This window comes from Pan paniscus, chromosome 5 (assembly GCF_029289425.2).
Source record: "Pan paniscus chromosome 5, NHGRI_mPanPan1-v2.0_pri, whole genome shotgun sequence".
NCBI lineage: Eukaryota > Metazoa > Chordata > Mammalia > Primates > Hominidae > Pan > Pan paniscus.
The window spans coordinates 45,184,231-45,207,202 of NC_073254.2; the positions used below are offsets into that span (position 1 = coordinate 45,184,231).

A 22,972-nucleotide genomic window follows, 5' to 3' on the forward strand; every position below is an offset into this window, starting at 1 on the left:
ATGCCATTGGGTGGGGGGAGGGTTGGGCTGAGGCTGAGTGATGTTCTTTTCATATAAGCAATTGGGTGATGCTGTGGGGAGATAAGTGGTCAGGCTTAAGCCAGCCTTGCCAGTGACGCCTGGGACTAGAAGCTGGGAATGGGCAGCTGTGCCACTCTGTCAAGATGCCTTGTGGGCCCCCACTCCACAGCATGGCCCACTGTTCACTGAGGGGTTAAAAGGTTGGACAGTGAGACACTGGGCCAAGGAAGACTACGTTGCCATGGCACTCACTGCCGTGGGATGCAGGGATGGAAAGGAGTGGCACTGCTAGGGGCACAGCTGGTTTGGCAAGAAAAACGGGGGCCCTGTCAGTTGCCAGGACGCTAGGGGCAAGGTCTACAGGCGGGGCTCCTGGAAATAAAGACTCCGAGAGGCGGTGCGGCGAGAGGAGGGGCGGAAGTGACGTCGTGTGGGGCGGGTCCGACCGCGCACAATGGGCCATGGAGTTCCCGTTCGATGTGGACGCGCTGTTCCCGGAGCGGATCACGGTGCTGGACCAGCACCTGAGGCCCCCAGCCCGCCGACCCGGAACCACAACCCCGGCCCGGTGACAGCTCAAACCCACCCTCTGGCCCTTTTCTCCCGGTTCCTCTCCAAACCTGGTCCAGGCACCACGCCCCCTTCTCACTGACTAGTGATCGCCCTTTTTGATGTCCAGGCCTGCCTTTTTGGTGACCTCTGACCCTGGGCCTAGTGGGATTGATCAGCGCTTGGATCTGTGACCTTTCACCCCGGGCCCAAAATGTCCCAATCAAAGGATGTGGTTGACCTGGCCTTTCTGCTTCCTCACAATAACCTTAAGGGAGGAGGGAGTGTGCCACCTTGAAAGGTGTGACAGAAGTTTGGGTTTCAGAAGGGTGGGGTGGGAAATCAGATTGGAAGACTCCCAGGCAAAGGCAGGGAGCCTTCAGTGTTAAACCTGGGTTGGAGTTGTGGCCCAGGTTCCCAGGACTGACTGCCTAGGACCCGCTAATTCAGTGAGTATCTGACTCTTTATTTCTTCTCTTTCTCTAGTGTTGATCTACAGCAGCAAATTATGACCATTATAGATGAACTGGGCAAGGCTTCTGCCAAGGTACTGGAGAGTTTTTAGATGGAGTAAAGGGAGGACCTCTGTGGGGATGGTATATAAGGGAGGCCTGGGTCCTTCGGAGAGACTTGCAGAAAGTCTGACTTAATCTTCCCTGCAGGCCCAGAATCTTTCCGCTCCCATCACTAGTGCATCAAGGATGCAGAGTAACCGCCATGTTGTTTATATTCTCAAAGACAGTTCAGCCCGACCGTGAGTGCCACATGCTCTTCCATCCCATACTTAATTCCTTCCTTCCTTAGCCCTTCCCCCATCTTTGACTATCTCTTGCAGATAGATACCACTAGCCTGTTCATTATTATCCCCGTCCTACAGGGCTGGAAAAGGAGCCATTATTGGTTTCATCAAAGTTGGATACAAGAAGCTCTTTGTACTGGTGAGTGTTATTGGATGGTAGGAGTTCGTATACCTTGGTTTCTGAGAACAAAAGTGCTGGAGGTTAGGGGGCAGCAGAGATGCCGGGGTTCCTAAAACATTTTTATTGTTTCTCTCTTAGGATGATCGTGAGGCTCATAATGAGGTAGAACCACTTTGCATCCTGGACTTTTACATCCATGAGTCTGTGCAACGCCATGGCCATGGGCGAGAACTCTTCCAGTATATGTTGCAGGTATCACTGACCTCTTCACTGGTTCATCCAAACTAGGGGCTCCTTTGCCCTGAGCCCTTCCAGAAGCCCTGCCTCCCACCCCTCATGTTCCCATGTCATTCTATTCCCTTCCCAGGCTTCTGGCTTCCTGTTGGCATGCTTTCCCCATACTTCCTCCTACCCTGAGTCTCCTTTTCCCTGCAGAAGGAGCGAGTGGAACCGCACCAACTGGCGATTGACCGACCCTCACAGAAGCTGCTGAAATTCCTGAATAAGCACTACAATCTGGAGACCACAGTCCCACAGGTTAGAGGTTTCAGAGAATTCCCATTGAATTTATTTGTTATTTATGGCAAAGAAGTAGTGACTTATTTCCTATCACATAGGTTTCATTTTCTACAACCAGGCTCTTTCTTTGTCTTGTGGTACCATCTCTCATCCTGTAGTGACTTCTTTCTCATCTATTTTGATTTTTTTTTTTTGAGACGGAGTCTTGCCATGCTGCCCAGGCTGGAGTACAGTGGCGCAATCTCAGCTCACTGCAACCTCCACTTCCTGGTTTCAAGCGATTCTCCTGCCTCAGCCTCCTGAGTAGCTGGGACTACAGGCGCCCACCACCACACCCAGCTAATTTTTATATCTTTAGTGGAGACGGAGTTTCACCATACTGGCCAGGCTGGTCTCAAACTCCTGACCTTGTGATCTGCCCGCCTTGGCCTCCCAAAATGCTGGGATTACAGGTGTGAGCCACCGCATCTGACTTTTTTTTTTTTTTTTTCAAAGCAGAGTCTCCTGCTGTTGCCCAAGCTGGAGTGCTATGGCAGGATCTTGGCTCACTGCAGCCCAACCTTCTGGGCTCAAGCGATACTCCTCCCTCAGCCTCCTGAGTAGCTGAGACTACAGGCATGCACCACCATGCCTGGCTAATTTTTTATTTTTTGTAGAGATGAGGTCTCACTATGTTGCACTGGGTGGTCTTGAACTCCTGGCTCAAGAGATCCACCTGCCTCAGCCTCCCAAAGTGCTGGGATTATAGGCGTGAGCCACTGTACCCAGACTTATTTTGATTCTTTACCACAAGTTGTTTCCTACACCTAATTTTTCTTTTTTTTTTTTTGTGAGATGTAGCCTTGCTCCATCGTCCAGGCTGGATTGCAGTGGCACGATCACAGCTCACTGCAACCTCCGCCTCCGGGGTTCAAGTGATTCTTGTGCCTCAGCCTCCTGAGTAGTAGGGATTACAGGCATGCACCACCATGCCCAGCTAATTTTTGTATTTTTAGTAGAGATGGAGTTTCACCATGTTGGACAGACTGGTCCTGAACTCATGGCCTCAAGTGATGTGCCCACCTCAGCCTCCCAAAAGTGCTGGGATTACAGGCGTGAGCCACCGCACACAACCCTTACGCCTAATGTGTTTTTGAGACAGAGTCGCTCTGTCACCCAGGCTGGAGTGCAGTGGCACGATCTCAGCTCACTGCAAGCTCCGCCTCCCAGGTTCACGGCATTCTCCTGCCTCAGCCTCCCGAGTAGCTGGGACTACAGGTGCCCACCACCATACCCAGCTAATTTTTTGTATTTTTAGTAGAGATGGGGTTTCACCATGTTAGCCAGGATGGTCTAGATCTCCTGACCTTGTGATCTGCCCGCCTCGGCCTCCCAAAGTGCTGGGATTACAGGCATGAGCCACCGTGCCCGACCCCTTATGACTGATTTTCAACCCAAACATAGCCAGCTCATTTTCACCTCCTTGTTTTCACATAGTTCATTACTCATCTGGTCAGTCAGTATTTATTAAGGGTCCAGAATAATATGCATTCCCTGTCCTCATGGAGCTTTGGCCTAATATAGGGAAGGAAGTCTTGTTTATAACTAAGTGCAGCAAAATGTTACTAATGCTACCCATTCATCCAATAAACATTGAGTGCCTGGCAGTGTTCTGGGCACTAGGAATGGTTTACTCAGTGAAACAGACAACAGCCTGGGCAACATAGCAAAACTCTGTCTCTACAAAAAATACAAAAAAAATTAGCCAGGTGTGGTGGCACGAGCCTGTAGTCCCAGCTACTTGGGAGGCTGAAATGGGAGAATCGCTTGAGCCTGGGAGGCAGAGGTTGCAGTGAGCCAAGATTGCGCCACTGCATTATAGCCTGGGCAACAGAGAGAGACCCTGTCTCCAAAAATGAAAACAAAAACAGAAAAAAAGGCCAGGTGCAGTGCGGTGGCCCATGCCCGTAATCCCAGCACTTTGGGAGGCTGACGTGGGCGAATCACTTGAGGTCAGGAGTTCGAGACCAGCCTGGTCAACATGGTAAAACCCCGTCTCTATTAAAAATACAAAAATTAGCGGGGCATGGTGGCGGGTACCTGTAATCCCAGCTACCCAGGAGGCTGAGGCAGGAGAATCACTTGAACCCGGGAGGCAGAGGTTGCAGTGAACCAAGATTGCACCACTGCACTCCAGCCTGAGCGACAGAGTGAGGACTCCATCTCAAAAAAGAAAAAGAAAAAGGGCCAGGCATGGTGGCTCATGCCTGTAATCCCCACACTTTGGGAGGCCAAGGCAGGAGGATCACCTGATATCAGGAGTTCAAGATCAGCATGTGGAACATAGTGAAACCCCGTCTCTACTAAAAATATAAAAATTAACTGGGCATGATGGCGTGCGCCTGTAATCCCAGCTACTCGGGAGGCTGAGGCAGGAGAATTGCTTGAACCCCGGAGGCAGAGGTTACAGTGAGCCGAGATCCTGCTGCAGCACTCCACCCTGGGGGACAAAGCGAGACTCTTGTCTCGGAACAAAAAAAAAAAACAGAAAAAGAAGGGAACAGACAAAAGTCCCTGTCTTAGTGGTGGAGCTTATATTCTAGCTGGAGAGACAAACAAACATAATAAACGATATGGTTAATAAGTGCTCTGGAAAAATGAGAGCAAGTAAGGGTTTGGGAGTACTCAAGTAAGGTGGGGATGGGAGTATGTGGGACTGCAGTTTGAAAGGGGATCATCACTGAGAAAGTGTCATTTGAGCAATAACTGAAAGGAAGTAAGAGTAAAAACTGGCCGGGCGCGGTGGCTCATGCCTGTAATCCCAGCACTTTGGGAGGCCGAGGCGCGCGGATCACGAGGTCAGGAGATCTAGACCATCCTGGCTAACATGGTGAAACCCTGTCTCCACCAAAAAAAATACAAAAAAATTAGCCGGGTGCCTGTAGTCCCAGCTACTCGGGAGGCTGAGGCAGGAGAATGGCGTGAACCCGGGAGGCAGAGCTTGCAGTGAGCCGAGATCGCGCCACTGCACTCCAGCCTGGGTGACAGAGCGAGACTCCATCTCAAAAAAAAAGAATAAAAACCAAGGCTGGGCGTGGTGACTTACATCTGCAATCCTAGTACTTAGGGAGGCCGAGGTGGGTGGATCACTTGAGCCCAGGAGTTCGAGACTAGCCTAGGCAACATGGTGAAACCCCATCTCTACAAAAAACACAAAAATTAGCCAGGTGTAGTGGCACGCACCTGTGGTCCCAGCTACTTGGGGGTCTGAGGCAGGAGGATTGCTTAAGCCCAGGAGGTCGAAGCTACAGTGAGCCGAGATGGTACCACTGCACTGCAGCCTGGGTAACAAAGTGAGACTGTCTCAAAACAAACAAACAAACAAAAAGAGTAAGAGCCAAGAAATATCTGGAGAGAGAGCATCCCAGACAGAAGGTACCACCAGTGTATGGCCGTGAGGTGGGAGTGTGCCTGAAAGAGCAAATTGGCTGTGTCCAGAGCAGCATGAGTCAGCGGAGGAGTATGGTAGGAGATGAGACCAGAGAGGTAATGCGGAAGGAGGGGCCTTATAGGCTACTGCAAAGACTGGCTTTTATTTTAAATAAAAAATAAGATCAGGCCAGGGGTGGCGACTCACACCTGTAATCCCAGCACTTTGGGAGGCCGAGGTAGGTGGATCACCTGAGGTCTCTACTGAAAATACCAAAATTAGCTGGGTGTGATGGCAGGTGCCTGTAATCCCAGCTATTTGGGAGTCTGAGGCAGGAGAATCACTAGAACCGGGAGGCAGAGGTTGCAGTGAGCCGCTGAAATTGTACCACTGCACTCCTGCCTGGGCGACAGAGCAAGACTCCTTCTTAAAAAAAAAAAAAAAAAAAAAAAAAAAGAGCCAGGTGTGGTATCTCATTCCTGTAATCCCAGCATTTTGGGAGCCCCAGGCAGGCAGATCACAAGGTCAGGAGTTCGAGACCAGCCTGGCCATATGGTGAAACCCCATCTCTACTAAAAATACAAAAATTAGCCGGGTGTGGTGGCGGGCACCTGTAGCCCCAGCTACTTGGGAGGCTGAGATAGAAGAATCGCTTGAACCTGGGAGGCAGAGGTTGCAGTGAGCTGAGATCGCACTACTGCACTCCAGCCTAGATAACAGAACGAGACTCCATCAAAGAAAAAAGAAAAAGATCACTTTGGCTGTGATCTTGATTTTTTCCTTTTTAACAAGATCACTTTGGCTGTTAAGAACAGGCAATAGCCGGGCGCAGTGGCTCACACCTGTAATCCTAGCACTTTGGGAGGCCGAGGCAGGTGGATTGCCTGAGGTCAGGACTTCAAGACCAGTCTGGCCAACATGGTGAAACCCCATCTCTACTAAAAATAGAAAAAAAAAATAAGCCAGGTGTGGTGGTGCTCGCCTGTAATCCCAGCTACTCGGGAGACTGAGGCAGGGGAATTGCTTGAATAAGGGAGGTAGAGGTTGCAGTGAGCTGAGATTGTGCCACTGCACTGCACTCTAGCCTGGCGACAGAGCAAGACCCCATATCAAAAAAAAAAAAAAAAAAAAATGGAAACGGCAATAAGGGAGCCAGAGTAGAAGCAAGTAGACTAATTAGGCAGCAACAATCCTGGCGAAAAATGGTGGTGGCTCAGACGAAGGTGGTAGCAGTAGTGATGGTAAAGAGTGGTCAAATTTTAAATATTCTGAAGGTAAAGCAAGTAAGATTTCCTGACAGATTGTATGTGGAGAAAGAGGACTTTAGGACAATCCCAAAGCCTGAGCAGCTGGAAGAATTAAGTTGCTTTAACTGAGATGGTAGGTAGACCAGCTTTGGGGGAAATACTAGGAGTACATTTTTAATATGTTAATTGGAGATGTCTGTGATATGTCCAGGTTTGAGTAGACAGTTGGATACTTCCCTGGAGATCAGGGAGGAGGTTTGGGGAGGGGAGTTTTCAGCATACATCTGGTATTTAAAGCCAACAGACAGGATGCGATCACCATAGAAAGATTATAGATAGAGAAGCTGCCCCTTTGGGCCCTCTTTAAGAAGTGAGGACCCCCAACTGGCTGCTCTGAAAAGCCATCTTTGCATTGTTCCTGGTTCGGTGTCCTGCTCACCACAGCCACCTCCGCCATGCACTTCCTCTGCTGCCTCAGAGTCTGGCAGCTTAATCGACATAGTCCTCAAACTCTCACTTTCTTCTTAATCCCTTGCATCGGATTACCGCTGTGCCCCACCATGTCAGAGGCAGTTGTGGACACAAGCTCCGTGATCACCACCAAGGACTTCAAGGAGAAGTTGTGGAGGAGGCAGAAAGTGGAAGAGACGCCCATGCTAACGGGAATGCTAATGAGGAAAATGGGGAGCAGGAGGCTGACAACGAGGTAGATGAAGAAGAGGAACAGGGTGGGGAGAAAGAGGAGAAGGAAGAGGAAGGTGATGGTGAAGAAAAGAACGGAGATGAAAACGAAGCAGCTGAGGCGGTATGGACAAATGGGCAGCTGATGATGATGAAGATGACGATGTTGATACCAAGCAGCAGAAGGCCAGTGAGGATGATTAGACGACAAAAAAAGAAAAGTTAAACTTTAAATTAAGGCCACCGTGACCTATTCACCCTCCACTTCCCATCTCAGAATCTAAACATGGTCGCCCTCGAGAGGCCTGCTTGCCCTCCACAGACAGTGCCACTGCAGATGACAGGCACTCACCACCACCCAACCCAAACCAGAGAATTTGCAACAGAGGAGGAAAAAAGAACCAAAACTTCCAAGGTCTTGCTCTTTTAAAAGTACTTTAAAAAGGAAGTTTGTTTGTATTTTTTATTTACATTTTATATTTTTGTACATATTGTTAGGGTCATTTTTTTTTTCTTTGAGAGGGAGTCTAGCTCTGTCGCCAGGCTCGAGTGCAGTGGTGCGATCTTGGCTTACCACAAGCTCCACCTCCTGGGTTCAAGTGATTCTCCTGCCTCAGCCTCCTGAGTAGCTGGGATTACAGGTGCCCGCCACCACACCCAGCTAATTTTTGTATTTTTAGCAGAGACAGGCTTTCACCAGGTTGGCCAGGATGGTTTCTATCTCCTGACCTTGTGATCCACCTACCTCGGCCTCCCAAAGTGCTCTAATTACAGGTGTGAGCCACCAGCGCCCAGCCAGGTTCAGTCATTTTTAATGATCTCAGATGACCAAGCCAGCCTTTGGAGGGTTCTCTGTCTTACTTCTGACTTTACTTGTGGTGTGACCATGTTCATTATAATCTCAAAGGAGGAAAAAAAAAAAAAAAAAACCTTGTTTAAAAAAAAAAAAAAAAACCTGGGCGCGGTGGCTCACGCCTGTAATCCCAGCACTTTGGGAGGCTGAGGTGGGTGGATCACAAGGTCAGGAGATCGAGACCATCCTGGCTAACATGGTGAAACCCCGTGTCTACTAAAAATACAAAAAATTAGCCAGGCGTGGTGGCGGGAGCCTGTAGTCCCAGCTACTTGGGAGGCTGAGGCAGGAGAATGGCGTGAACCCGGGAGGCGGAGCTTGCAGTGAGCCAAGATTGTGCCACTGCACTCCAGCCTGGGCGACAGAGCGAGACTACATCTCAAAAACAACAACAACAACAAAAAGTCTCGTTCTGAGCATTCCAGTAGCTTCTTTAGTGTATGTAGTTAGCTGTACCATAAGTAGTTGGTTTGTGTGAGATGGTTAAAAAGGCCAAAGATAAAATGTTTCATTTATTTGCCTTTTTTGTCTATGAAATGGCTGCTTATTTATTTAGGCCTATTTGATGTATGTGTGAAACAATATTGTGCAACAATAAACCCAAATTTTATTTTGCTGAGTTGTTCTAACAGCAACAAAAAGAAGTTAAGGAAGAGAAGACCAGCAAATGCAACCACAGAGTGACTAGTGAAGTAGATGAAAACTGAGGCCGGGTGTGGTGGCTCACACCTATAATCCCAGCACTTTGGGAGGCTGAGTCGGGTGGATCACCTGAGGTCAGGAGTTCAAGACCAACATGGTGAAACCCCATCTCTACAAAAAATACAAAATTAGCCAGGCGAGGTGGCTCATGCCTGTAATCCCAGCTACTTGGGAGGCTGAGGCAGGACAATCACTTGCATCTGGGAGGTGGAGGTTGCAGTAAGCCGAGATCATGCCATTGCACTCCAGCCTGGGCAACAAAGCGAAACTCCATCTCAAAAAAAAAAAAAAAAAAAAAAGAAAAGAAAACTGAAAAGTAAGGTGACCTCAAAGGCCACTGAAGAAAGTGTTTCCAGGAGGAAGGAATGGTTTACTTGGTCAAATGCTGCTGATCAAGGAGCAAAGAGGTCTGAGAAGTTACCATTGGATTTATCTGCGTTAGGCCATTGGTGATCTTAATAAGCAGTTTTGGTGCAGCGGTGTTTGGAAGCCTGGATGCAGTGGGTCTTGTAGACTGAGAAGCTAGGAACACAGCAAGAATAAGCTACTCTTTTAAATCCTGCTTTAAGGGGAATAGAAATAGAGCAAGAGATGGAGAGTGAAGTGGATCAAAAGAGTTGATCCTTTGCAGATGGGAGAACAAATAGCATTAGAATGATTCAGTAGAGAGAAAATATTATTATGTCAGAGAAAGTGGGGAGAACTGTTGAAGTGATGTCATTGAGTGGGCGGCGGGGGCGTTGAGATTTGGTTGACAAGTTAGCCTTGGATAGGAACATGGACAGTTAATCCATTGTAACATGATTTGATAGATGTGATTACAGAGGAGGCATAAGGACATGGATTTGAGTGCTATCTTGGGCTGGGGGTTGGGTAAAGAAAGATGACATGTCTAATCTTGAAAGGCAAGTGTTTGTCAGGTGGACAAAAGGCTAAAGTGCATTTCTTGTAGAGGAACAGGCATGAGCAAAGGCAGAAAGGTATTAAACCACCTTTCAGGCCAGGCGTGGTGGCTCACACCTGTAATCCCAGCACTTTGGGAGGCCAAGGTAGGCGGATCACAAGGTCAGGAGATCGAGACCATCCTGGCTAACACGGTAAAACCCCGTCTCTACTAAAAATACAAAAAAAATTAGCTGGGCGTGGTGGCAGGCGCCTGTAGTCCCAGCTAATCAGGAGGCTGAGGCAGGAGAATGGCGTGAACCCAGGAGGCGGAGCTTGCAGTGAGCCCAGATCATGCCACTGCACTCCAGCCTGGGCGACAGAGCGAGACACTGTCTCAAAATAAATAAATAAATAAATAAAAATAAACCACCTTTCAGGACACTACAAGCAGTGTGGTGTGGTTGGAGTGCTGGGCATGTGCTTGTTGCGGAGGGGGGGATGAGGATGGGCTGGTAGACATTACAGCAAGGTCAACGCAAGGGATAGGCAGGGTCTTCCTACAGTATATTTTTCCATTAAGAGGCAACAGAGAGCAGTGGAAGGAGCACAGTTTTTTTTGTTTGTTTGTTTGTATTTTGAGATGGAGTCTCAGTCTGTCGCCCAGGCTGGAGTGCAGTGGCACAATCTCAGCTCACTGGAACCTCTGCCTCCTGAGTTCAAGCAATTCTCTTGCCTTAGCCTCCTGAGTAGCTGGGATTAGAGGCGCCCACCACCACACCTGGCTAATTTTTGTGTTGATGAGGTTTCACCATGTTGGCCAGACGTCTCAAACTTCTGACCTCAAGTGATCCGCCCACCTCGGTCTCCCAAAGTGCTGCGATTACAGCCGTGAGCCACCATACCCGGTCCTGGAGCACAGTATTCGATATGAAACACATTACCCAGTTAACATGTAAGGCCAGAGCAGTATAGAGTGTAAATAATAATTCACATTTCATGGGCTCTATGTGGTATCTATATGCATCATCTCAGTGGATTCTTGCACATCTTTTTGAGGTAGGTACTATTATTAAACCTATTTTGGGTTTATACAAATTAATGACTTAACCAAATTCACACAGCCAGTAAATAGTAGAGTCCACATTTGAACCCATAGCCATTTGCACCCAGTGAACTTTTTTTTTTTTTTCTTTTTGAGGCAAGGTCTTGCTCTGTTGCCTAGGCTGGAGTGCAGTGGCACGATCACGGCTCACTGCAGTCTCTACCTCCTAGGCTCAAGAGATCTTCCCTACCAGCCTGGCCAACATGGCGAAACCCCATCTCTATTAAAAATACAAAAATAAGCCGGGCATGGTGGCATGTGCCTGTAATCCCAGCTACTCAGGAGGCTGAGACAGGAGAAGAGCTTGAACCTGGGAGGTGGAAGTTGCAGGGAGCCGAGATCACACCATTGCACTCCAGCCTGGGCAACAGAGTGAGATTCCATGTTAAAAAAAAAAAAAAGGCCGGACGCATTGGCTCACGCCTGTAACCCCAGCACTTTGGAAGGCCAAGGCGGGCGGATCACGAGGTCAAGAGATCAAGACCATCCTGGCCAACATGGTGAAACCCTGTCTCTACTGAAAATACAAAAATTAGCTGGGCATGGTGGCGCATGCCTGTAGTCCCAGCTACTCCGGAGGCTGAGGCAGGAGAATCGCTTGAACTCAGGAGGTGGAGGTTGCAGTGAGCTGAGATCTTGCCACTGAAGTCCAGCCTGGCAACAGAGCGAGACTCCATCTCAAAAAAGATCTTCCCACCTCAACCTCCCAAGTAGCTGGGACTACAGGTGTGAGCCACCATGCCTGGCTAATTTTTTTTTTTTTTTTGAGATGGAGTCTTACTCTGTCACCCAGGCTGGAGTGCAGTGGCACGAACTCGGCTTACTGCAAGCTCTGCCTCCCGGGTTCACGCCATTCTGCCTCAGCCTCCCAAGTAGCTGGGACTACAGGCGCCCACCACTATGGCCGGCTGATTTTTTGTATTTTTAATAGAGACGGGGTTTCACCGTGTTAGCCAGGGTGGTCTCGATCTCCTGACCTCGTGATCGGCCCGCCTCGGCCTCCCAAAGTGCTGGGATTACAGGCTTGAGCCACTGGGCCCGGCCCATGCCTGGCTAATTTTTTAAAATATTTTTGTAGAGATGAGGTCTTGCTATATTGCTCAGGCTGGTCTTGAACTCCTGGGCTCAAGCTATCCACATGAGCCACCATGCCCAGCCCCCATTAAACTTTTTTTTTTGAGATGGAGTCTCACTCTGTCACCCAGGCTGAAGTACAGTGGTGCAATCTCAGCTCACTACAGCCTCTCCCTCCTGGGGTCAATGGATTCTCCTGCCTCAGCCTCCTGAGTAGCTAGGATTACAGGCGCACGTCACCACACCCAGCTAATTTTTGTATTTTTAGTAGAGACAAGGTCTCGAACTCCTGACCTCAAGTGATCCACCCGCCTTGGCCTCCCAAAGTGTTGGGATTACAGGCGTGATCCACCACGACTGGCCCCCGAGTTTGTTTTTTTTTTTGAGACGGAGTCTCGCTCTGTCGCCCAGGCTGGAGTGCAGTGTTGCCATCTCGGCTCACTGCAAGCTCTCCTCTTGAGTAAACTCTTAATGGCTACACTATTTTCCTGGCTGAAACACTGCGGCTGGAATCAGAAGTCTGAAAGTTGAGGCCCAGCCCTGCCACTTGTAGCTACTTGGCATTGGCCAAGCGAAGCCATGTCTCCAAGGCTGTATTTCCCCCAACCTTCTTTCAAATAGTGACTTCCAGGATTGTTGTGAAGGCCAAATTAAATGTGAAAATATAATGAAGTAACTCTAAAATTAATAGTTACTAGTTATCAAAGTAGCATCCTGGCCTCCAGCATGTCTTCCCCTGACTTTCCCCACCCCTTGGAACCCTGCTGAATTATTTATTTATTTATTTATTCTTTGAGATGGAGTCTCATTCTCTTGCCCAGGCTGGAGTGCAGTGGCACGATCTCGGCTCACTGCAACCTCCGCCTCCTGGGTTCAAGCGACTCTCCTGCCTCAGCCTCCCAAGTAGCTAGGATTACAGGTGCACGCTGCCATGCCTGGCTAATTTTTTGTATTTATAATAGACACAGGGTTTCACCATCTTGGCCAGACCGGTCTTGAACTCCTGACCTCAAGTGATGCCTGCCACAGCCTCCCAAAGTGCTGGGATTACGGGTGTGAGCCACTGAACCTGGACTTTAGCACCTTTTTATGTGCTTATTGGCCATTTGTGTATCTTCTTTAGAGAAAAGTTTATGCAAGTCCTTTGTCTGTTCTTAAATTGTGTTCTTTTTTGTTCTGAGAGTTTTTCATATATTCTAGATAGAAGACACTTATCAGATGTATGACTTGCAAACATTTTCTCCCATTCTGTAGATTGTCTTTTCACTTTCTTTCTTTTTTTTTTTTTTTTTTGAGACGGAGTCTTGCTCTATCGCCCAGGCTGGAGTGCAGTGGCGTGATCTCAGCTCACTGCAAGCTCTGCCTCCCGGGTTCACGCCATTCTGCTGCCTCAGCCTCCCGAGTAGCTGGGACTACAGGCGCCCGCCACCACGTCCGGCTAATTTTTTTGTATTTTTAGTAGAGATGGGGTTTCACCGTGTTAGCCAGGATGGTCTCGATCTCCTGACCTCATGATCTGCCCGTCTCGGCCTCCCAAAGGGCTGGGATTACAGGCGTGAGCCACCATGCCCAGCCTGTCTTTTCACTTTCTCAGTGAAAAATAAAGCATAAGATTTTTATTTATTATTTATTTATTTTTCTTTTTTGAGACAGAGTCTCACTTTGTCGCCCAGGCTGGAGTACAGTGGCGCGATCTCAGCTCACCGCAACCTCCACCTCCTGGGTTCAACTGATTCTTCTGCCTCAGCCTCCTGAGTAGCTCGGACTACAGGTGTGCACCACCATGCCCGGCTAATTTTTGTATTTGTAGTAGAGACGGGGTTTCACCATGTTGGCCAGTCTGGTCTCGAACTCCTGAAAGATTTTTATTTTTGTGGAGTACAGTTTATCTTTTTCTTTTGTTTCTTGTGCATTGGTGTCACATTTAAGAAACTTGCCAACTGGGCGCAGTGGTTCATGCCTGTAATCCCAGCAGTTTAGGAGGCTGAGGTGGGCTGATCATGAGGTCAAGAGATCAAGACCATCCTGGCCAACATGCTAAAACCGCGTCTCTACTAAAAATACAAAAAAATAGCTGGGCTTGGTGGCGCACGCCTGTAGTCCCAGCTACTCGGGAGGCTGAGGCAGGAGAATCGCTTGAACCCAGGAGGTGGAGGTTGCAGTGAGCCAAGATTGTGCCACTGCACTCCAGCCTGGCGACAGAGCAAGACTCCATCTAAAACAAAAAAAAAGAAAAAGAAACTTGCCTAACCCAAGGTCAAGAAGACTTCCCCTTTTCATTCTAATAATTCATAATTTTAGCTTTTATTTAATTAATTAATTTATTTTTTTGAAATGGAGTCTCACTCTGTGGCCCAGGCTGGAGTGCAGTGGCATGATCTCAGGCTCACTGCAACTTCTGCCTCCCAGGCTCAAGCGATTCTCATGCCTGAGCCTCCCAAGTAGCTGGAATTACAGGCATGCACCACTATGCGCAGCTAATTTTTGGATTTTTAGTAGAGATGGAGTTTCACCATGTCGGCCAGACTGGTCTAAGACTTCTGACCTCGTGATCCACTCACCTCAGCCTCCCAAAGTGCTGGGATTACAGACATGAGCCACTGCACCTGGACAGTTTTAGCTTTTACATTTAGGTCTTTGATCTCGAGTTAATTTTTGCCTATGGTATGAGGTGTAGAGATCCAAATTAATAATCTTGCATGTGGATATTCAGTTGTCCAAGCACCATTTGTTGAAGAGGCTGTTCTTTTCCCATTGAATTGTCTTGGCACCCTTGTCAAAAGTCAATTGACCAGAGATATATGGGTTTATTTCTGGATTCTCAATCCATTCCTTTGATCAATATGTTGATCCTTAGGCCACTACCACAGTTTTGATTACCATAATTTTGCAGTAAGTTTTGAAATCAGGAAGTGTAAATTCTCTGGCTTTGGTTTTTCTTTTTCTTTTTTGAGATGGGATCTCACTCTGTCACCCAGGGTGGAATTCAGTGCAGTGGAGCAATCTCAGTTCACTGCAACCTCCACCAATCCTCCTACCCCAGCCCCCCAAGCAGCTGGGACCACAGGCATGCACTACTACTTCCAGCTATTTTTTGTATTTTTGGTAGAGACGGGCTTTACCATGTTTCCCAGGCTGGTCGCAAACTCCTGAGCTCAAGCAGTCTGCCTGCCTTGGCCTCCCAGAGTGCTGGGATTATAGGTGTTAGCCACCATTCCTGGCCTGTTCTTTTTCAAGATTGTTTTTGGCTATTTGAGGTCCTTTGCAATTTCTTGTGAACTTTAGGATCAGCCTTTTGGGGTCGGAGTTTTTTATTGAGTCTGTTATCAAAGACAAGAAGGTTGGCTTTTGTTCCTCCTCCTATGATTTTCCTAACACAGGGTTCTGTAACTAAGTATGTGCTGAGTGGCCAGCAGACAGCTATACAGTCATGTGCTTATCGTGACATTTCAGTCAGTGGCAGGCCGCGTATGTAACAATGGCCCTATAAGATTATACTGCCATATTTTTACTGTACCTTTTCCTTTTTTTTTTTTTTTTTTTTTTTTGAGACAGAGTCTCGCTCTGTCACCCGGGCTGTAGTGGCACGATCTCAGCTCACTACAACCTCTGCCTCCCGGGTTCAAGCGATTCTCCTGCCTCAGCCTCCCAAGTAGCTGGGACTACAGGCATGCGCCACTATGCCCAGCTAATTTTTGTATTTTTAGTAGAGATGGGGTTTCACCATGTTGGTTGGCCAGGATGGTCTCGATCTCTTGACCTCGTGATCTGCCTGCCTCAGCCTCCCAAAGTGCTGGGATTACAGGCGTGAGCCACCGCACCTGACCTTTACTGTACCTTTTCTGTGTTTAGGTATGTTTAGATACATCAGCTGAACCATTATGTTAGAATTGCCTACAGCTGGCTGAGCATGGTGGCTCACGTCTATAATCCCAGGACTTTTGGAGGCTGAGGCAGAAGGATTGCATGAGCCCTGGAGTTTGAGACTGGCCTGGGCATCATAGTGAGACCCCCATCTCTACAAAAAGTTAAAAAAAAAAATTAGTAGCCAGATGTGGTGGCATGCACCTGTGGTCCTAGCTACTTGGAAGGCTGAAGTGGGAGGATCATTTAAGCCCAGGCTGATGCTGCAGTGAGCTGTGATGGCACCACTGCACTCCAGCCTAGGCAACAGAGCGAGACTCTGCCTCTCAAAAAAAAAAAAAAATTGCCTACAGCATTCAGTACAGTAACGTGCTGTACAGGTTTGTAGCCTAGGAGCAATAGGCTGTATGATATAGTCTGGGTGTGTTGTAGGCTATAGTGTCTAGGTTTGTGTAAGTACACTCTGTGATGTTCACACAATGAAATCACCCAATGACGTATTTCTCAGAATATATCCCCATCGTTAAGTGATGCATGATTGTATTTTGTTTGTTTCGTCTTCTAGGTGAACAACTTTGTGATCTTTGAAGGCTTCTTTGCCCATCAACATCGTAAGTTTTTGCACCTTTTGTTGGTCACGTAGTCGGGGTGAGGGAAAGGAAAGAGCTGGACTCTTGGTCCTGCCGGCCCCTCACTGAGGGGCCCCGCCGCTTCCTTCCTCACAGGGCCCCCTGCTCCCTCTCTGAGGGCAACTCGACACTCTCGTGCTGCTGCAGTCGATCCCACGCCCGCTGGTAAAGCCTGTATTGAAGGGGTGGAACTGTAGTGCAGTGATGGCTACTTACTCTAGATGCCACGGGGTACAGTGCCATCTGTGGGCAATTTTGGAAAATTCTAAAGCAACCCAAGTCTCCAGCAGTCATGACTGTTTGCCTTTGCCCTCATGGGAGCTCAGTGCATTTTATATTTGGCAAGACTTTTAACTAAGCAAGCTCATTGGGAGCCTGTTTGACAGCTGATATCAATGGACCCTCTTGCTAGTTCAGGTCCGTCAACATAGGCCAGAGTCAGGCTCCTTTGTAAACCCCAGGCTTCTGTCAGCCAGTGAGGGACAGGCTGGTGCAAACAGCCCTTCCATTTGCAGTCACAGAATAGTGACACAAATGGCCCAAAATTTAAATGTTACTTTTAGAAGATAACACTCAGAGTTTATAACATTTCCAACCAGATAATGAAATTGATATGGAGAAACCAAACCTCAGAGGCACTAAAATGCTGTCCAGATTCCCCATCCCATATATACACACACACACACACAAACACACTTACTGACAGTCTGAGCCCCACTCCTTCCTCTTCCTCACCACCTCCACCTTACCAACTTCTGACAGCTGTACAGTGCTTGCTTGCACAGAAGAGCCCCCTTCCTGAGCTGGCTCTGTGGCCAGGAAAGGATGTAACCACCATCCAAACAGCAGTCTGTAACCAGCTATGAGCATCACAGTGTCAGGCACTGAGAGGCACCTCAACTCGCTTTGGTTTCCAAGGCTTCTCCCATTTAGCTTGTTCAGAACCACAGGCTGTGAGAGGGACTGAGGGCCAACAAGGATGGTGAGGACTCAGGCCTGCAGGGGAGGGTGCTGTGGATAAAGCTTAAGTGAATTTGCTGAGAAGTCTTTCATTTGCCACACATACATGATGGAGAATCTCTTGAGAGGGAAAGCCGGGAGCAAGTAGAGAAGTGAGGAGGGGGAGGCTGAACTTTGGACATTACATCAGCCTCCTGCTTACTCTGATAGCTCCCTTTCAGATGCCCATATTTATTTATTTATTTTAACCTAATAAAACTTCAGTCTCTTCCCATTTTCGTATAGGAAGGAGAGATTGTGCCCTCCTTCCAAACCTCCCCTGACCTCTCCAGAGCAATTCCTGATTAACCAAGGGCTTTGTCCATCTCATCCAGAGGAACCCAGGGTCCTCTTGGCCCGGCTGGGACCATTCCACTGCCCCAGAATCCCAGGGGGCCGTGACAGCACCCACTGACAGTAAGAGCTCGCTCCCCTTGGCTGCCCTTCTCCTGCATCTCCCAGGCCCCCAGAGTCTCCCCTTCGATCTTTCTCCCTAGCTCTGTGTTTGGCCTACTCCTTCTGGCTTTCCTCAACAGTGTTCCACATTCCCCTCAAATTCCCTTTTGGTGTGCTGGCATTGCCATGGTGCTGCTCCTGCAAGTTCCCAGGAGGAACTGTGGTGTCAGGGAGCAGAGGTTTGGGGTTGGGGTATAGTGGCTGGGAGGAGGGGTGCAAAGTATGTCTCCTAACGCTTACCCTGCCTATGTCCCCTCCACTGCCAGCTCCAGCAAGGAAGCTGCCACCCAAGAGAGCAGAGGGAGACATCAAGCCATACTCCTCTAGTGACCGAGAATGTAAGAGGGGCAAGGGTGGGGTGTCTGGGCCTGGGGTACCTTAACACAAGGGAAGAGAATGCTCAGGGGACCCAGGGAAAGGATTCGTTCTCTCTAAAGACTCAGATTTCTTGGGCTGGGCGTAGTGGCTCATGCCTGTAATCCCAGCACTTTGAGAGGCCAAGGCGGGCAGATCGCCTGAGTCCAGGGGTTCAAGACCAGCCTGGCCAACATGGTGAAACCCCGTCTTTACTAAAAATACAAAAATTAGCTGGGCACGGTGGCACGTGCCTGTAATCCCAGCTACTTGGGAGGCTGAGGCAGGAGAATGGCTTGAACCCAGGAGGCGGAAGTTGCAGTGAGCCAAGATCGTGCCACTGCACTCCAGCTTGGGTGACAGAGTGAGACTCCGTCTCAAAAAAGAAAAAAAAAAAAAAGAAAGACTCAGATTTCTCTTTTTTTCTACCAAAACCTTTGCTGTCATGACTCTCTTCCTTTTTTCTTCTTTTTCTGTCTTGCTCTTCATTCTCCCTGTCCCTAGTTCTGAAGGTAGCTGTGGAGCCTCCTTGGCCCCTAAACAGGGCCCCTCGCCGCGCCACACCTCCAGCCCACCCACCCCCCCGCTCCAGCAGCCTGGGAAACTCACCAGAACGAGGTCCCCTCCGCCCCTTTGTGCCAGAGCAGGAGCTGCTGCGTTCCTTGCGCCTCTGCCCCCCACACCCTACCGCCCGCCTTCTGTTGGCTGCTGACCCTGGGGGCAGCCCAGCTCAACGTCGTCGCACCAGGTAATAGGAGTTGAAGGGCTAAGGAGCCTCACAGCTATAAAAGAGGATGTTAGAAATGGCAAAGGGCAATTTGAATCCATCAGAGAGATGGATCAATAAGATGGGTGGCTTGGGGGGGGTCCTGAAACCTTTCAAGAAAAATATTTGTGCAAGTGATCTGGGAAAAAAATGCAGTGAAGGAGCAGAATAGGACCTTATATGGAGCCTAGGGACCCTGGCTTTAATGTGAGAGTTATGTGGAATGGTAGGAAGAACACCGAGATCCATCGAGTTGGGGGAACAGAGCCTTCTAAGATTGGGGAAATCTTCGCTTAATACTTGCTGGGGAAGGGGCAGTGTCTGACAGAGAGTGGGAAGCCACTGGCTTGTGTGCCAAGAGTCCATCGCAGCAGGCAGGGAGTGGGCATTTCCTTTATTTCTCTCCCTTTCTCTTCACCTCTGACTTCTCTGTTTTTCTCTCCCCCGCCCCCCACCATTTCCCATCTCCCTTCCTCCCATCCATAACATCCTTCCACAGCTCCCTTCCCCGCTCTGAGGAGAGTCGATACTAACAGCTACCCTCTCCCTGCCCTGGGAGACCTGGGGTGGGCAGGGAACCCCTCCCTGAGAACCTCAGACCCACTCTTCCATTGCATCCTGTAGGACCCAGTGGAACCTGACAGAGCCCATAGGATTCCCTCTTCTACTTTCTTAGACAGCAGGGATGTCAGGGTCTCAAACTGCCTAACACTTTGTAGCTTTTCTTAACACAAAAGCACCCCTTCTCTCCTAACTTGGGCTCTGAATACTTTCCCCACAGGAAGTCTGATCTGTTGCCAGACTTCTTGGTTAGATGGCTCATACATTTATCTAGAGAAGCACACTCTTGCTTGCTGTCAAACTTTAGAACACCATGGAAGGTCTAAGGGCATCCTGTGCCTGGGAAACTTTTTAAGGAATTTTATCTATGGGATAAACCCCATATTCCCTCTAGTGTCTACTGGTGGCTCTAATACTGCTTTGTGCTGCCTGCCACACTTGCCCTTTGAGCCTGCGAATGGCCGCTAGTGAGCAAGCTCTGCTTCAGAGCAGTCTAGTTAGGTAGAACAGGGACTTACCAGCTTCCCAAAGGGATCTACTCACCATTGCCAAACTCTTCATTTCCACATTTTGTGTAGGTGTCAGGGAACCCCAAACTGGTGTTGCTTTGGGGTCTCTAAAGGAGACTGGCTGACACCACCATTTCCCCCAGATTCAGATTCTCTGAGGGAGGTTGTTTCTTGAGAGTAGATCCAGAGTGTCAAGGATCTGTTAGATCCTGGAATCCCTTCTTGCATCCATCCCTCCCTGGTAGCTAGATCCCGATATATTCCTGTCTTGTGAGATTGTCGAGATGAGATGGGGGACCACTCTTCCTCTGTCCTTCCTCTCTCCTTTCCTCCATAGCAAGGACGACCTTCCCTGCTCCATGCCCAGAGTATAGCTAGATCCCTTCCCCTCCCTACCCTCTGAATGTGTGCTAGATCAGGTGCCCCACTGTGTTTCCTGAAATCCTTGGGAGCCGGATCTCCCCCTCTCCCCTACTCACTCTTCCCTTTTCTTCTCTGTGTTGTCTGAATAAAGTGTGAATTCTTCTGTGTTTTCTAAATTGACATTTTCAATGAAAAAAAGAATCACACACACAAAAAAGTTGTCAGCCTCATTTGTGCGTCATCCCTTATTTTCCTGGGATCTCAGGACCTCTGTCCCTCTCATTTCTCACTTCTGAGATCTGCACATCTTTTACCCAGGAGCCTCAGAGCTCCTGAGTCTGGTGTCTGCCTATCCCCATCTTCACTGTTAGTCCTCCTGCAGATTCTGTGTCTCCTTTCATGTAGGTGCTGGATCCCTGTGTGTGGGCTTCCGTATCTACTCCCTCATTCCCTCCAGGAACCTCCAGCTCTCCCCAGTGACTTCTACCCTTTACTCTGGGCCTGCCTTTGCCAAGATGTCAAAGCTTACCAACATCTCTGGATCCACTAATTACCTCCTGCCTCCTGTATTTGTCTTCCCACTCTGATTACCTGACGTCTGCTCCACTAAACCGCTGGATCTCTCTCAAGACAAACCCTTACCTCCATTGAGAGTGCAACACAGTCTGTCACCCTATTTACAGAGGCCCCCTTCCTTTTCCTCCTAAATTCAAAATTCAGCCTTGTCACTTCCTATTTCCCTCTGGTCTAAGGAATCTTTTTTTTTTTTTGAGATGGAGTCTTGCTCTGTCGCCAGGCTGGAGTGCAGTGGCACAATCTCGGCTCACTGCAACCTCCGCCTCCTGGGTTCAAGCGATTCTCCTGCCTTAGCCTCCCAAGTAGCTGGGATTACAGAAGTGCACCACCGTGCCCAGCTAGTTTTTGTATTTTTAGTAGAGACGGGGTTTCACCATGTTGGCCAGGATGGTCTCGATCTCCTGATCGCGTGATCTGCCCGTCTTGGCCTCCCAAAGTGCTGGGATTACAAGCCTGAGCCACCGCGCCCAGCCTGGTCTAAGGAATCTTATACTTAAGGTAACCCTGTTTTCCAAACCAAACACCAGAGTACCCGATCCAACACATTTTTGACCACATGTGAGTCTGTTCTTCTGACATGATTTGGATCACACCTAGCCATAGATTTAACACATTACCTCAACTAGAAAGAATAGAGCAATAAATCAGAAGCACTCCAGAAAATCTTGGGTATAAAATGAACTTCCCCCGCCCTTTTCTGGGGCACAGCTTTGATTAAAACCCGTTAGAATGATAATTACTCCCTTCTCTTTGTTCCTGTGCTATTCCTTTTACTCCTCTCCTCTGATTCCTCCATACCCACCCATCTTTCATCCAGTAGCCTCCTCCCCATCATCTCCCATTTCTTCTACAGGGGTACTCCCCCAGGTCTGGTAGCCCAAAGCTGCTGCTACAGCCGCCATGGGGGGGTGAATTCCTCATCCCCCAATACAGGTAAGTATTCACTCCTCCCTACCCTCAAATCAAGTAGGCCACATTCACTATCTACTCCTGCCTTCCCATTCACATGCCTGCTATTTCCACAGGCAACCAAGACTCCAAGCAGGGAGAACAGGAAACAAAGAATAGGTGAGGTCTAAACCCCTCCCCTAACAGCCTCCCACCACCATCTGACTCCCTTCCTAACATCATTCTCAGTCACTTCCTACTCTTACATCTTATTGTATGAACTGGACACCAGCTCCTCCCACAATTCCTTCTACCTTACATCCTGCAAGCCCCTTTCCCCCACAGGTTCAACTCTGGTACTTCCCTTTGGAATACGGATTCTCTGAGAGGTTTTAAATTTGGACATAGCACTAATGGTTCCAGCTTCATACCCATCATGTGTCCTACATTAAAACCTGGCCCGAGACCTTGAAGAGTCTGTAATCTTAATTTCCTCTTTAGTATTCCTATAACCCACTCTCCATCTCCCCACCTACCAGGTCTGCCAGTGAGGAGCAGGCCTTGTCACAGGATGGGTCTGGGGAGAAGCCCATGCACACAGCTCCTCCACAGGCCCCAGCCCCGGCCCCGCCAGCCCAGTCCTGGACAGTGGGTGGGGACATACTCAACGCCAGGTTCATTCGAAACCTGCAGGAACGTCGCAGCACCAGGCCTTGGTGACCGCAGCCCCGTCAAACATCTTCAAAGTATTATTTCTCCCTCCCTACAGGAAAGAGCCAAAGCCCAACCCTCATAATAGATGGATACATTCATTCATTCATTCGTTCAGCAGGCTTATCAGATTCAAGTCATTTGTATCTTTTAACCAGACCAATAAAAGTATTTATTTTTATCACAAGAGCTGTTGAAAAATTTGACTCATTATTTCAGCCGCCTCACCCCTCACTGTCGTTGCACCCGGTTCAGCCTTCAGCCCTGTTTTTGCTCAGCTTTTTGCTCAAAGGCCTCAGCTGTGAATACAGCGCTTGGGGGGCGGGGGTGGGGT

At 48.8% G+C, this 22,972-nt stretch overlaps 1 protein-coding gene across 8 annotated transcripts; it reads left to right on the forward strand.

The window, feature by feature from the left end:
* The first annotated feature begins 60 nt into the window (after window positions 1-60).
* On the forward strand, window positions 61-22,944 carry ATAT1 (alpha tubulin acetyltransferase 1). 8 transcript variants are annotated; one of them, XM_024929085.4, is made up of 13 exons: window positions 61-589; window positions 1,057-1,117; window positions 1,233-1,324; window positions 1,448-1,508; window positions 1,629-1,742; window positions 1,926-2,027; window positions 16,392-16,437; window positions 16,552-16,620; window positions 18,177-18,248; window positions 18,769-19,012; window positions 21,893-21,972; window positions 22,065-22,107; window positions 22,697-22,944. In XM_024929085.4, the coding sequence occupies exons 1-13, from the start codon at window positions 291-293 to the stop codon at window positions 22,833-22,835; spliced, it is 1,422 nt and encodes a 473-aa protein (XP_024784853.2). In that variant the 5' UTR covers window positions 61-290; the 3' UTR covers window positions 22,836-22,944. The 8 variants fall into 8 exon arrangements, with proteins under 8 accessions (XP_024784853.2, XP_003807410.3, XP_054969322.1 ...); XM_003807362.6 differs by having other exon boundaries at window positions 22,467-22,825; XM_034961697.4 differs by having other exon boundaries at window positions 471-871; window positions 22,467-22,825.
* Window positions 22,945-22,972: the final 28 nt, after the last annotated feature.